A 14,601-nucleotide genomic window follows, 5' to 3' on the forward strand; every position below is an offset into this window, starting at 1 on the left:
CCACAGCTAAACAGAAGTTTAGTATTTAGCATTATCCCCATAACTGCTGCTGTTGAGTCACTTTAAGACACAAACCATCACCACTCTGACCAGGGAATTGAGCCTTGTCTCTTAATCCTCATGTTTCATGTCTGTCTCCCCACTGTCACATTTTAAGGAAAAAATGTGGACATATATTCTAGTTGCCTGCATTGAACTGTCTTAAGGCAGTGGAAAAGGATATTGAAGAAAGTTGTCCTGAAAATAACCTTGCACACTGTGTTGTCGTGTCCTTTCTGCAGCTCGAGGCAGGAGGTGGATCGAGTTGACGGTGGAGGAGCAGAGGGCATATGTGATGAGGCTGCTGGATGCGCTGGAGGTGACTGACAGAGACAGGAGGCTGAAGGTGGCCAGGGCCATCCTCTACCTGGCTCAGGGTGCGTAAGGCCAGTACATTACAACCAGCAATAGGCCTTCTTCACAGCAGACATTTTGTCTTGTTATAGTAGGAAAAGCACAGGTGTTTCTAATATAAGTAACAATGGCGCCGTGCAGTTGCAGCGTGTATGCCATGACATTGTGACAGTAAGCCTGCAGGCACATTACCAGAACTAAATGGAATTCAGCCATCATTAATTTTATTATTTCCACCTGCATTTATGTAAAATTATATTAATTAATGTAGACTAGTGCAATTAATAACACACATTTCATATATACTGGAATGTATACTATATAATGTCAAACACCTATTCTGTGACAGAGAATATAAGGTAGATTATTTAAAAGCATTTAGTTTGTCATTCCCCTGAGAAACGCCAAGTCAAGTGCCAACAAATTGAAACATTTAAAATAGCACACAATGAAATGTATACTCATTTTCCCCACACCTTTTCCCCTAGGAGTGTTTGATGAGTGTGACACGGAGGTGGATGTGCTCCACTGGTCCAGACATAACGTCTTCCTGCTCTACGACATGGGCATCTTCACGGCACTGCTGGAGCTGCTTAGCATGGAGATAGAGTGAGTAGAACACACCGAATATGCTGGGGATGTATGAGCCATTAAAATCTTTACAACAGATAAAAATCTGTCCTAAAATAAAATCAAAGTTGTGAGAAAATCAAAACAACCTCTTCTTTGATACAATCATTAAATCTACAGGTCCCTTTCACGTTGGATTTGCTTGATAAGACTTGTATTTACAATTCAAGATTAAAGGAGGGGACACGAAGGGCATGCAAAGCCAGACAAATAGTGCAGTCAACCCCTCAGAGAGGTGCAAAATAGTTCTTCATGTGAATTTGGTTTTTTTTTCAAATTTGTTTTCGCCTTGGGCAAGGGCCTGTGGCAACGAAAGAGGGTAGGGGGCTGTAATATAGGTAAAAGTGCTATGATGCTTCTCAGATAAAGGAAATTTTTATATTTTTACACTTCATAGGCAGCAGAGTGGGCTGATGGTTGTCATGTTACTGAAACGTCATAGGTTCAAGCCAGTGTTTCAGTGTTTCTTGTTTGCATACAAGATCAAAATTATCTCCAAGTCTTCCTATGTTTGAAGCTCTGGTCTCTCAGCATGTCCACTTTCTCCCTCCCATCTGCTCTGTACGGTAAGAGGCCCTCACTCGAGTGAGAGGTGGTTTGTGGGGATAAAAAGACATTGAGAGAGAGAGACAGAGAAAGAGAGAGAGACTGAAATGCAGGAATACAGGAAACACACTGTCTGTGATGTGCACTTCAAACCCTCCGATGAGGACACGGTGCAGCAGCGGCGCCTTCAAGTCAGCTTTGTTGCTGCTGGTGTCACCCTCGGTTGGGATCCAGCTCATCTTTGTTGTTACATAAGCTGCTCTGAGGTATCATGGCACAGTCTGGCTTATCACCATGCTGCACAGCAAAGCAGTGTTAGCAAGCCAATCAGGCAAACGCACACATGGTGTTTTGCAGGTCACGGCTGGTTATACGAAAAGCCTGAAAAACACACAACATTAAGAAGGAGGATTTGGTTGTGTATGTTGCCATCTGTATTTTGGTCTTGAGATATTTATGTATTCTCAGCTGTTATAGTTGAATGTATGTACATATGCACAGCCGGTTGTTTCTTTTTCAAATAAGCCACTAAAATGAAGGGCTTATTTACTTGTGGTTTTGTCTGCAGTAACAACCAGGCGTGCAGCAGTGCAGTGAGGAAGCCTGCCATCTCTCTTGCAGACAGCACAGAGCTCAGGTAAGCACAGCCTGCTCCACATTCTTCTCTCCTCACATGAGAATGAATAAGTCATGTCTGAAAATATTTTCCAATTCTTCTATATAAGGTTTCTGTCTTGCTCTTTTTCACAACATTTTTCAATTCGCCTCAGTGTTTCAATCCACAAGCACATATATTTACGCAAACACACCCACACACACACCTAAGCTACAAAATGTCCTTCACATTCATTTCCATATTCTGCTTCTGCTTAATGGAATTGATTTTTTTGAACAAAACAGGCTCTGCACACACACGTACACACTTGTATGTTCACACATACACAGAGCTCCAGTTGAACACTTGCAAATAATTACAGGCTAGAAGAGTAGATTTGCACCTAATTACTGCCACAAAATTGAAAGCCATTATTGTTATTTTAAACAGTGAGAGGCTTTTGTTGAGTGAACAAAGCATTTAATGCACAAAACACCACTTGGCTTACATCAGGTAATTGTGAATGCATGGTGCATTATCCTGGCAGAGCACAGAAATCATTTCCTCTCATACTTCTATGCACAAGCAGATCACATAATAAACCCTCCTCTACTTCTTGCACTTACCTTTCATTGTTGCATATCATTTCCTACATCATATTATTGTCTCTTGTACTTGGAGACCTTTTAGTCCCATTATTATTATTTAAGGCACCAGTTAAATACCTGCCACACACACACACACACACACACACACACCCTCACATATAGTCAAGTTGAGTCCTGTGTATTTCTGTTCCTTGCAGAGTGCTACTGAGTATCATGTACCTGATGGTGGAGACTATTAGAGTTCAAACAGAGGACGATAGACCTGAGTGGAGAGCAGCCAGAGAGGCCTTCAAGAATGAGCTAGGTGTGTGTGTGTGTATGTGTGTAGAACAAATACAAGGCACCTTTGCTGAATTATGTATGGTTGTAGTGGTAGTATACTTTTTTAAATGTATTTTCCTTTGATCTAATGTTTGCACACAATCAGGTTTTTTCTATAATGCAAACAAAATAAATCGCTGGTTTCTGGCCATCATTTAATATCTCATAAGCTGCTTTTATATATCCATATATCCAATCCAAAAACCCTGAGTTTGATCTTTTAATTCTTCAGGCTCACCTCTGTACAACGGAGAGCCCTTTGCCCTGCTCCTGTTCACCATGGTGACCAAGTTCTGCAGCATGAATGCCCCACACTTCCCCATGAAGAAAGTACTACTGCTGCTCTGGAAGACAATACTTGTTAGTACATTATAACCATTCAAACACTGACACAAATCTATTTCTGTGCATTTATTCCGTCTCCGTTTGTCTGTATAGGTTAGTAGCTGTTTGCTATTTACTTTTTGGGCCATAACAAGAGTTTTTCATTTTTTTATTCAGAAATTGCACATATTTTAGGCAGCCGTTGATTTCTATTAATTTCACTATGCTATTAAAATGAGTTAAAACTTACTTGTGATGGGTAATAATGAGTAGTATTGTTTATTTAATCTTAGTACCTACAAAACTGACAGACAACACGTATGGGCTGTCTTCAAAGCTTCTAGAATTAATTTTTGGCTGATGAAAATACATCTTCCTGCTCCTCCGGACTCTCCTTAATTTACTGTACACAAACCTGTGAATCACGGTGTTTCTGTCTCCTATCCTTATCTTGCAGTTCACCTTAGGGGGTTTCGAGGAGCTCCAGGAGATGAAGGTGCGGGGCCGGGAGCGCCTAAACCTGCCCCCGCTCCCGGAGGACAGCATCAAGGTGGTCAGGGCCATGAGAGCAGCCTCGCCGCCGGCCTCTGCCATGGAGCTCATTGAGCAGCAGCAGCAGCAGAAGAGAGGCCGCCGCAGCCGCAGGGTACAGACCCCTCCCGTCACAGAAACACATAAAAAATATGTATTACTTACACTCACACATTCTATTTGACTCCCTATTTTAATGCTCACATGCAAGTGCTTCTCTTTGAATACGTACTTAATTTTAACATAATTAGACAGGGACATAAAGGCAACATTTGAATATGCATTCATTGAAAACTACATGTAGCCAAAAAAAGGAAGTGCAAATGTCAGACTGCATGTTTGTATCTGAAAGACAATCATCTGTTGGGTAGATACACACACCTACCAGTGCAGTTTCTCACATAGCCCCAGGGTTGTGCCAGGTCTTTATCTATCTCAGCAACACAGAAGAGAAAAGTGTGTTTGGTACCTTTTTAACCCTACAGTATAACCAAACTATACTAACATCACAAATGCTACGTAAGACTAATGTTTCCATTATTTGTATTTTTATTGTTGAGCAGTAAAGTTATCCTATACAATTCCTTCTGTAACCCACCCTCTAGTTCTACGCTGGGTCAGGTTTTCCAAAAGTGCCAGAGATGATATTGGTGCTGGGATGGCTTTGAGAATTCCTGGCCCGTTGCTTTTAGTAGAGCTTCGACTAGACAGGATCTCTCTCTCTAATTGCCCTGGTGTTTCTCATTGCCCCTCTTCCTTGTTTTCCCACAGAGTGCCTTTGTTGATAGCTTGGAAGGAGACAGTCCCTTTCCCAAGAAGCAGGTCTTTACCCACAAATTCCCTCTCTTCCCACTGCATTATTTCTCTGCATTTAGCTGGACTTTTAGCACTCCTCTCCCACATTCCCCCCACATTCTCTCTCTCTCCTTCTCGTTCCCCTCTTCTCCTCTTATTGTTTAACCTCATCCAATCATATCGGGATGCACCAAAACTGAGAAAGCAATATTTAACATGTCAGAAATATTACCCTTTCGCACACTGAAACATTTTAAATTATTTTGGAAAAGAGGTTGAAGCATGTTATCTGGACACTATACATTTAAAGTGTTTTATGGAAGAAATTAATCAGAAACCCAAAGTTTAATGCTCCAAGTGGTTTTGGTGCAATCCCACTCTCTGCCTAATTTCCAACACTTAAAGGTATAGTTTGATATTTGGGAAATACACTTATTAGCGTTTTTGCTGAGAGTTAGATGAGAAGGTCCATACCACTGCTGTGTCTGAATGCTAAATATGGGGAGCTGCAGCTCTTAGCTTAGCTTAGCATGAAGACTGAAAACGGGGAAAATCTTCAAACGTCTGCTTACCAGTCCTTTAGTATCCATTTGGCTCTGCGTAGGCACCTCAATGCACCTCATGAGATTGGAATCAATCTTCTCATCTAACTCACTCTTGAAAACGCATATCCGCATTTCCCAAAATGTTGAACTATTTCTTGAGTTTCATTATCGTTACCTAAGTGTTTTCTTCCATTTATTTTTTTCACCTTTTCTTTTGTCTCTTTTATTTTTTTCTCCCTTATGCTTATCTTCCTTTCTTGCTTTTCTCTCATCCATACATGCCTATTTCCTCCACTCCCCTTGATACTTTTTAAAAACCTTATTTCCACCCTCATTATGCCATTCAATCCTTCCTACTGTTTTCCACTTGTTCTTTGTTCTTTCTAGTCCTCCTTTTTTCTATTACTCAATTTTTTTCTTGCTTTTATCTCCCTCCTGCTCATCCTCCTCCCTGTCCTCCCACTCCACCTTCCTTCCCATGCTTCCACCATTTTCATCTCCTTCTCCTTCCTTGCCATCCACTCACACCCCATACTGACTTCTCACTCTGATTCTTTCTCCTCTTTCTCCTCTCTCCTCCTCCTTCACTGTCGCCTGCACAGTATGGGGGTGGGGGCGTTGAGAGACAGGGCTGACTTGCTGGCTGTTATCATTGGTGCTGGAGCGATCACTACCCACTGTCCCACAAAGACAGTCACTTCAGACATCTACTGTAGTAGCATCCCCCTGTAGTTCATCACATTGCTACCAGGTTTGGCCTCAAATCACCTTGCACTGTAGACTCTGGACTAGGGGTCAATATCCTGAAAATGCATTCATTGAGGAGGTGAACTAAGATCGTCACAAACATATTTTCTCTTCTGTAGGTGTTGCATTTGGGTTTTAGTTGATCTCTCTCTTAAATGGATGTCATTGAAAGCAGTTGTCCCCTAACCCTGATAGAAAAAAACACTAGCTTTCCCTCCCACACAGCAGTGAATGGCTTCTCCATAGAGAATGGCTCGTAACACAGTTCACCTCTTTCACCCTCCCTCCCTCCTCCCCACCATACACTCACTATACTTCTCACTTAGTCCAGCGTTAGTACTACCACTGGCGCACCATACATCGACTGCACTAGCTCAACTAATGTCCAGAGCGCTGACTCATGCCTGATGCTTGCACTATTGCTACAATCATTCATTTGTGTGTGTGTGTGTGTGTGTGTGTGTGTGTGTGTGTGTGTGTGCGTTTCGCACTGAAATGGGTTTGTTTGTAGATAAGCGCTCAGTATAAAGTCTTAGCCTTATTGGGCCTTGCTTGCATTTTCCTGTATCTTTTGAAATGCAGATGCTTGGTAAGTTCAATCAGAAATGTTGCTTGTGGTTGCTGTGGAAAGTTGTCTTTTTCCTGCCACTCTAAGAAAATGTCACATTGATTTTAGCTGCCCTTCCTGGGTTTTAAACATTAAAAACACAACGTTTTTGCAAGAAAAGTTAAAAGAAGAGGGGAAATATGCTTATTTGCTTTCTTGCCAAGAGCTAGATTGAAACCACCCGCATATCTGTATGCTAACAATTAAGCTGGAGCCAGACGGTTAGCTTAACTGTAGCTTTGCATAAAAAAACTGGAACGGGGGAGAAACAGCTTGCTAGCTCTGTTCAAAAATAAACAAATTTGCCCACCAGCACCTGTAAATAAAGGTCTCTTTCATTCACATGCTATATCTTGTTTGTTTAATGTACAAACACTGAAGAGTAAGTAAGTGTATCTTGGCTGGGCGCAAGGACAACCAGGCAAGAAGAGGCCAAGAAGTCACAGCACGTGACCAGCAGTCTAGCACACAGCATAAACCCACAAACACGCGGGAAAAAACAAATTAGATATAATGTGTTAAGTAGTAAGCTTTGGAAGAGGTAGTAGGTGGTTTTTTTATGTATGGACAGAGCCAGGCTAGCTGTTTCTCCCTGTTTCAAGTTTTTACGCTAAGCTAACCTAAGATAACTATCTCTGGCTCAATCTATTGGATTTTTCATCTAACTCTTGGCAAAAAGAGGAGAAGCATATTTCACAAAATGATGAACCATTTAAATATCGATACCAAGATTGTTGTTGTAGCAGTCCTTTTGGATACATTCATACAACAACTTTAATGCTTAATTTTGATCTATTCCCTAAATGGGAATTTATTTGTAATAATGTTTAATTTGCTAGGCTGCTCACAGTACAGTGCTCCGTTTGCAAGAAACTCACCTTAATATGTTCCCCTTAGACTATAGCTGCAGTCTGAATGTAGCCTGTTGTGTCTGTGTGCTGTGCAATGGGGAGATATCAAATCCTGCTGTGTATATAACATGTTGCAATAAGTGGGAATAATGTAAACTAGATGTAGGCACCAGTATATTGGCCAAAACTCAAAATGAGATCGGTACTCTCTTCAAAATATAGGACATGACATTTATTAGCACTGAATGATCAGGAAAGTAGAGTTTAACTCGTAACACTGAGTTTTCCTCTTTTGTTTCCCCTTTTACGTTGTTGACATAATTTTATTCCACACAGTAGATATTCTGTATCAGCTTGCACCAACACTTAATTGTTGTGAAATATTTAAATTCAAGACTTTTTTATGACTGCACCTTCAGATGGTCTACCCATTTTCCCAAAACTTTGGTATTTTTTCTGAAAGCTTGGGATATCCACTAGAATTTAAAATGAAGTGGGCTTGTACAGTGTTTGGCTGCACAGCATGAGTTTGCTTGTTAAGGGGCTAAAGGTCAAATATATGCTAAAAGGTAAAGTTTATGTGGTGGATTATTAATCTATTTCCACCTATGGAATTTACAACATTTTAAAAATGGGATGGGCTAAGTACTCCTCGCTGTGTGTTTTATAAGTGACTTGACATAAGCAGTCCTCCTGTCCTCCCTCTCTCTCTCCCAGCCCCTGGTCAAGCAGGACAGCCTGGACACATACAACGAGCGGGACCCCTTCAAGAACGATGACGCCCGGGACGAGGAAGAGGACCCCGAGGACACAGACAGCGGCATCGAGGGCGAGGTGGACCCCTTGGACCGTGATGTCATCATCCAGCCGCCGCCTCCGCCGCCTCCCCTCAGACACCCCACAGAAAGGGTCAACTTCCCCAAGGGCCTTCCCTGGGCCCCTAAAGTCAGGTTAATTGCACAGTTTTTGTTTCTGCTTTAGTTTTTAACAGCACTCAAGAGTCTGAAATAAATACCCATTAACTGTAAAATACTGGTAAAAGGTATTTGGACTTTTTACAGTGTTAACAATTAAAAGCTGCAATTGAATGCCTGTTTTCAAAGTGCTATAAAGTGCCCTCTCACAGTATTGATTCTGCCTTACTTTGGGATAAATTACACTGATAATATCCATACATTATCCTAAAATTCAAAAAGTCACAGATCCTGCAAACAAATTGGCATTAAAAACCGTATAAGTGAGACCCTTTTTATGAAAAATAATACTGATACTCATTACTTCAGCTTCTAAAAATGATCCCTGACGGATGTTTTTTATTAGTTTAAAAGCACTTAGCTGTTATTCCACCGAATAAAACCTTAAAGTGATTGTTGGCCACCTGCCATTTTAACCTCTAGAGTAGAGAAAACTTCCCACCCACAGCCAGGACTTAGCACCATTCAGCTGGCAGCTGGTGTCAGCTTCCCACCCTGATTCTGTGCCACCGTTTGAGGAGTTAAGACAAAACTCTCTCTCAGTTTTTTCTCCTCACTCTCATCTAGCAATACGCTCTCCATCTGTCTATTCCAGACAGAAGCATGTGTGTCCTCCCGGGGTTCCCGCCTCTGCTTTGGGGACATGAATAATGCATCTGAGAAAGGACACAAACACGTTATAGCACTGTGTTTATTGTGCATTAGTTATCAGAAAACCTATGTTCTGTCTATCCTTTAGTGAACCTTATCATTAAGTGTGTTTATGTCTATAGATCAGAGTGCTGCAACACACAGGGCTTATTAAGTAGGAGGCACAGAGAGCAGCTCACAGTGTGACAGATTTGACAAAGCTAATGCAGTGTGCTGTGCTCTGGTCTTGTTTGTGTGGGTGTGCGCACGCGTGTGTGATTGCTCCCCTGAAAAATGGCTGTTAAGTTGCTTGTTCATATACAGAGCTGTGACAGCAGGTGTTCTCAAATGAATCCAAAATCTGACTGCAGCCCATCTGTGAATGTACAGGGAGAAGGACATCGAGCACTTCCTTGAGACCAGTAGGAACAAGTTCATCGGTTTTACTCTGGGAAAGTAGGCATTTCATTGGACACAAAAAATATGCTTTTAACTTTTTCCTCTTTCAGTCTGGTGTTAACTGTTTGTTGTTTTGTAGTGACATAGAGACCCTAGTGGGCTTGCCCAGGCCAATCCATGAGAGCGTCAAGACTCTTAAACAGGTGAGTGGGTAAATAACTCACTCTCAGGCTTTTTTTAATCATTCAGTCTCTAACAGACAGATTCACATTTCAAAATGTCGTTCTTCTCCTTTTGCTTTGGCTTATTATGTTTCCTAATCAATACTCCTTTGCTGCTGAATTCCCTGACATTGACACCCCTCTTAAAAATCCATACTTACTTACTTACTCAAAAGTGTAGTTACACAGAAGAATACCCCTCTGGATGTCAGTTAACAATGCTAATTAACACTCAATCCAACACCTTTTTATACAATATTTTACAACTTTTATTATATTGCTTTCTTCTCTTCTCCAGCACAAGTATGTGTCCATTGCTGAAGTCCAGATGAAAAGGGAGGAGGAGCTGCAACTGTGTCCACTGACTCTGGTCAGTAATGTCATGACCTTTTTGTACCCCATATAAAAATGTGGCAGCCTTGTAAAATTAGTTTCAGTGTCTTTAATGTTTTAAAGCCACATGGAAAGACAAACTGAATATTTAATGTGAATATTTTATCAAGATAGAAACCAGGCTGTGTTTGTCCTTGGTTTCTGAAATATGAGTGTTGAATTTATCCAGCATACTGGTTGTGCGTATGGTTTGATGTGTGTTGTGTTGTATAGGGCGAGGAGGAGGTGGAGGAGACACCAGCAGAGATGCTGTACCTGGGCATGCTTCCTAACCTCTCCCAGTACGTGGTGAGTGGCTCTAAATGTATCTCTGATTGGCATTATCTTGCCACCAAATGTGTTTTCATTTGGCTTAAAAGTTTGTAGGCAATTATTTGAACACACAGTACGTTTTACCTGTTACACAATAAAATATAGATCTCCAACAGGGTCTGTGTTTTAATATTTTGTAACCTGTGTCAGATTGCCCTCCTGAAGCTGCTGCTGGCTGCAGCTCCAACCTCCAAAGCCAAAACTGACTCCATCAACATCTTGGCTGATGTGCTGCCTGAGGAGATGCCGTAAGTACTGTAGAAGGTCTGCTGCAGTTTGACTATTTTAATCTTATTATAATGGTGCTGTTTTTATCTACAGCCATGTTTAGATCAGGCAGTTGAAGATAAAATATACCTGTTAGATACTTTTTCTGTTCATCAGCAAGAAAAGTCTGCTTTTTTGTTACATTTTTGGGCTGATGGAAAATCATTGGAAAATATACAATTCTGGGTTGATTGTAGTCTGTGGTATGGCCTAGTTTTAGACCAGAGAGCTGAAAGGCCTGTTATAAATAAGCAAAAAAAAAAAAGCATTTAACTAAAAAAGAAAATCCAACCTTGTCTGACATTTTCATGGCTGAAATCTGTACTCTTTCTGCTTAGTTTGACGCTGTACACTATTTAGCTTGCCCTGGAAAAAAACTCAGATGCATCAACAACAGACTAATCAGAATATCTGCTTGTTTTCAAAAGGGAGTGAACAGTCTGTCTCTTTATGGTTTAATTTATTGAGACAATGCTGTTAGAGACCTGAAGGCCAGTGTGTGTGTGTGTGTGTGTGTGTGTGTGTCTGTGTATCTGTGTGTCTGTGTGCCCTCCAGTATCACAGTCCTTCAGAGCATGAAGCTGGGAATAGACGTGAACCGTCACAAGGAAATCATCGTCAAGGCCATCTCTGCTCTGCTCTTGCTGCTTCTCAAACACTTCAAACTCAACCATATTTATCAGGTTATACACACACACACACACACACACACACACACACACACACACACACACACACACACACACATACCTCCAGTCCTCCTTCCTACAGAAACCTCACATTACTTTCATTCTCTCCTCTTACATTATACTTCTCTTTCTCCATCTTACCTTTGGCCAGCACCCCCACCTGCTCCACCTCATGCATCAAATAGACTCACAGTTGAAGACAGAAAATCAACATTTTAAAAAGAGGGTTTGGCCCCATTTTATGTGCTTATATTTTGTTTTATTTCCAGTTTTACATGGGGTTATTTTCTTTTTCATTCCATCACAGTCCTTTAATTGGCTGCTCTATGGAATTAGAGTGGTAGCGCCCTCTGCTGCCACAAAAGAAGATTGCATGCAGACACATTGGCAAAATGCAGCTTCAGTGGGAAGACTAAATCGATTATTCCTGTACATTATTTGTTATATAAATCCCCAAAAAACATAATCAAGGTGAATCATTACATATAGAAAAGGGGGGCAAAATACAGTATGTTTTAAACAACAAAAAAATACTGAAATATGGTAGATTCAGCAGCAGAATTGCTTCTGTTTTTTAATCAGAGGAAAGCTTTGTGGACAAGATGAAGGAATTGTATAGCTGCAGCATGAGAATATAAATCTCCTGATTCTTGACCTTTTCCCCACACATTAATCTCATCATTGATACAGGATTATCGGCCACAGTATTTTTATTATATTTCTCTTCTATTCTCTCTTGAGATATGAAATGTTCCCTGCATGGTTTGTCCCGTCCTAACCATGATTTAAAAATGTCTTATAAAAGTGGTTCTAAAATATCTGTGGTGTTTTATTTTTGTATCGGGCCAAATGTAACAATTCAGATAAGGAAGAGTTACATTTTCAGTCATTCATTTCCAGACTGTCTAACTATTCCACACTGCCACCTCCTCTTTCCCTGCAGTTCGAGATTGTCTCCCAGCACTTGGTGTTCGCCAACTGTATCCCACTCATCCTCAAGTTCTTCAATCAGAACATCATGTCCTATATCAGTGCCAAAAACAGGTAGGATCCTTTTCTCCACACACTGTACTTTCTAACAAAGAAAGGCTTGGTGTGGGGCAGGAGACACTGGGAAATTGTATAACTGTGCCTCCAGTTTCGGCATTTACAACAGCTATAAACATTTCCAGTGACTCATATCAGAAATGGCTACTATTTGCTATTACTGTAACTTTTTTTTAAAAATGTGCATGTTGGACACACAGGGCATTAAGGGCACGATTGCAATCTTGCATGAATGTACATCAGCAGGCTTTTGGGAGGTGGCACAGATGGCATCACAGCAGCAATGCAATGACAGGAGATTCAGGTGTGAAAGGGAAAAAATAAACATTAAGCCACAAATTAGGTGACAGGAGTCTTGACTCAGCGGGTGAAAGGACCAGGCCAGTGTCCTTTAGCTCAGGTGCAGGCTGCATAATGTAAAAGTAAACTGGACCGTATAAACTATGAGTACACATTTTCACATTTCGTTTCATTGCAGTATATGTGTGCTGGACTTCCCCCACTGTGTGGTCCATGAGATGCCCGAACTCACAGCTGAGAGCCTGGTGAGTCACTGTCATCTGTTGGGTACTCACTGGATGAAAGTCAGTTAGTAAAGTAGCCTTCTATGTGTCGTTATGACCTGTGTGAACTGTGTGTGTTTTAGGAAGCAGGAGACAACAACCAATTCTGTTGGAGAAACCTGTTTTCTTGCATCAATCTGCTGAGAATATTAAACAAGCTGACCAAGTGGAAACACTCCAGGACAATGGTGAGCAATTCTGCTGCTAAACCTCATGCTGTAGTCTTAGGGTGTGACTTTCCACTGGCTCCACTGTAAAACCTACCCATCCCAATATATTTGATAAATCATATTACTGCGTTATGAGTCTTAAAGTCTTAAAACCATCCATTGAAAATCATCAAAAAACACCTGATTTAAATTTATTTATATTGGATGTTGAATTTGCTTTAGGTAAACTGGACACATGACTACATCTACCATCTGTCCCCATCAGCATCTGAATACGCCATGCTGGGCCCCTGGGTGTGCGCCAGTTCACTATTATGAACTGGTACAAATAGATCAGCACAAAACAACCTTTCTACACACACTTTCCTTGGTATATTGCACACAAACTGTAGCAGCATCAGAAATACTTAGTATTATAGGCCATATGAAAAGCAAATGTCCAATCGGGCTTTTTTTCACAAATCCACATCAAGGTCAGGATTTTGTCTCTCGCAGTCTTGGTGGATGTTTTTTCTAGGTTGCGAAGCAGGGCTGCAAACCATACATGACCTGTAACACATTTTGAGATCAAACAGCCATGGGCTGCTGAGGGGTATTTTGTTTGCAGTATTCCTCTGGTGGACCACTATATGCTCAAACATGCTTCTCTGGTCAATTTCACTCCCAATTTCAGATGCTGGTGGTGTTCAAGTCCGCCCCCATCCTGAAGAGAGCTCTGAAGGTGAAGCAGGCCATGATGCAGCTCTACGTTCTGAAGCTGCTTAAGATTCAGACCAAGTACCTGGGCCGCCAGTGGAGGAAGAGCAACATGAAGACCATGTCGGCCATCTACCAGAAGGTCCGCCACAGGCTCAATGACGACTGGGCCTACGGAAATGGTAAATAGCGAGTTAACAAAAATAACTTTTGGTTATGATGAGTTAGTGCCATACTGGTCAGTTTATTACAAATGGCATGCAACAGTGCCAGTTTAAATTTTTTAGACTTCTTTGTGCATTAAGGACATTAAATTTAAATATCCACAGCAGCAATGCAATGACAGGAGATTCAGGTCTGAAAGGAAAAAAATAAACATTAAGCCACAAATTAGGTGACAGGAGCCGTGACTCACCAGGCCAGTGTGCTTTAGCTCAGGTGCAGGCTACATAATGGAAAAGTAAACTGGACTGTATAAACTACACATAATACATGCAGAGTTTTCACTCGTCTCAATGCATTTACATCTTTTTAATGCTTTTTTAGCATTTCATATAGTCATTAACTCATATTAGAGAGAGTTTCCTATCCAAACAATGACTATGTTTTTCAATGAAAATGAGAAAGCTGGTTTGCAACCTTTTTTTTATTCTTATATTCCATCAACCAGTTACTACCTCTTTTCACCTCAGTTAGTATACCCATAATTCATGATGATTTATGGTGATAAAACCATAAAAAACCAAA

The 14,601-nt window shown here is 41.0% G+C and overlaps 1 protein-coding gene across 3 annotated transcripts in view; it reads left to right on the plus strand.

Annotated features, from left to right (window-relative positions):
- Positions 1–14,601, plus strand: part of strip2 (striatin interacting protein 2) — a 32,871-nt gene that overhangs the window by 14,691 nt on the left and 3,579 nt on the right. For 2 of the 3 annotated variants that reach the window (XM_038739253.1, XM_038739251.1), the window contains exons 4-21: positions 282–416; positions 882–1,002; positions 2,138–2,206; positions 2,970–3,076; positions 3,326–3,453; positions 3,875–4,063; positions 4,720–4,770; positions 8,211–8,443; positions 9,488–9,553; positions 9,636–9,699; positions 10,016–10,087; positions 10,324–10,398; positions 10,573–10,670; positions 11,246–11,372; positions 12,322–12,422; positions 12,904–12,970; positions 13,072–13,176; positions 13,832–14,036. In XM_038739253.1, the coding sequence (XP_038595181.1) occupies positions 282–416; positions 882–1,002; positions 2,138–2,206; positions 2,970–3,076; positions 3,326–3,453; positions 3,875–4,063; positions 4,720–4,770; positions 8,211–8,443; positions 9,488–9,553; positions 9,636–9,699; positions 10,016–10,087; positions 10,324–10,398; positions 10,573–10,670; positions 11,246–11,372; positions 12,322–12,422; positions 12,904–12,970; positions 13,072–13,176; positions 13,832–14,036 (2,013 nt within the window). The remainder of the gene's footprint in view (positions 1–281; positions 417–881; positions 1,003–2,137; positions 2,207–2,969; positions 3,077–3,325; positions 3,454–3,874; positions 4,064–4,719; positions 4,771–8,210; positions 8,444–9,487; positions 9,554–9,635; positions 9,700–10,015; positions 10,088–10,323; positions 10,399–10,572; positions 10,671–11,245; positions 11,373–12,321; positions 12,423–12,903; positions 12,971–13,071; positions 13,177–13,831; positions 14,037–14,601) is intronic. The other variant, XM_038739252.1, reaches the window with a different exon arrangement.

The sequence above is a fragment of the Micropterus salmoides genome, unplaced genomic scaffold, assembly GCF_014851395.1.
Source record: "Micropterus salmoides isolate LMB-PRFRI ecotype aquatic unplaced genomic scaffold, ASM1485139v1 Ms_hic_scaffold_23, whole genome shotgun sequence".
In the NCBI taxonomy this organism is placed as follows: domain Eukaryota; kingdom Metazoa; phylum Chordata; class Actinopteri; order Centrarchiformes; family Centrarchidae; genus Micropterus; species Micropterus salmoides.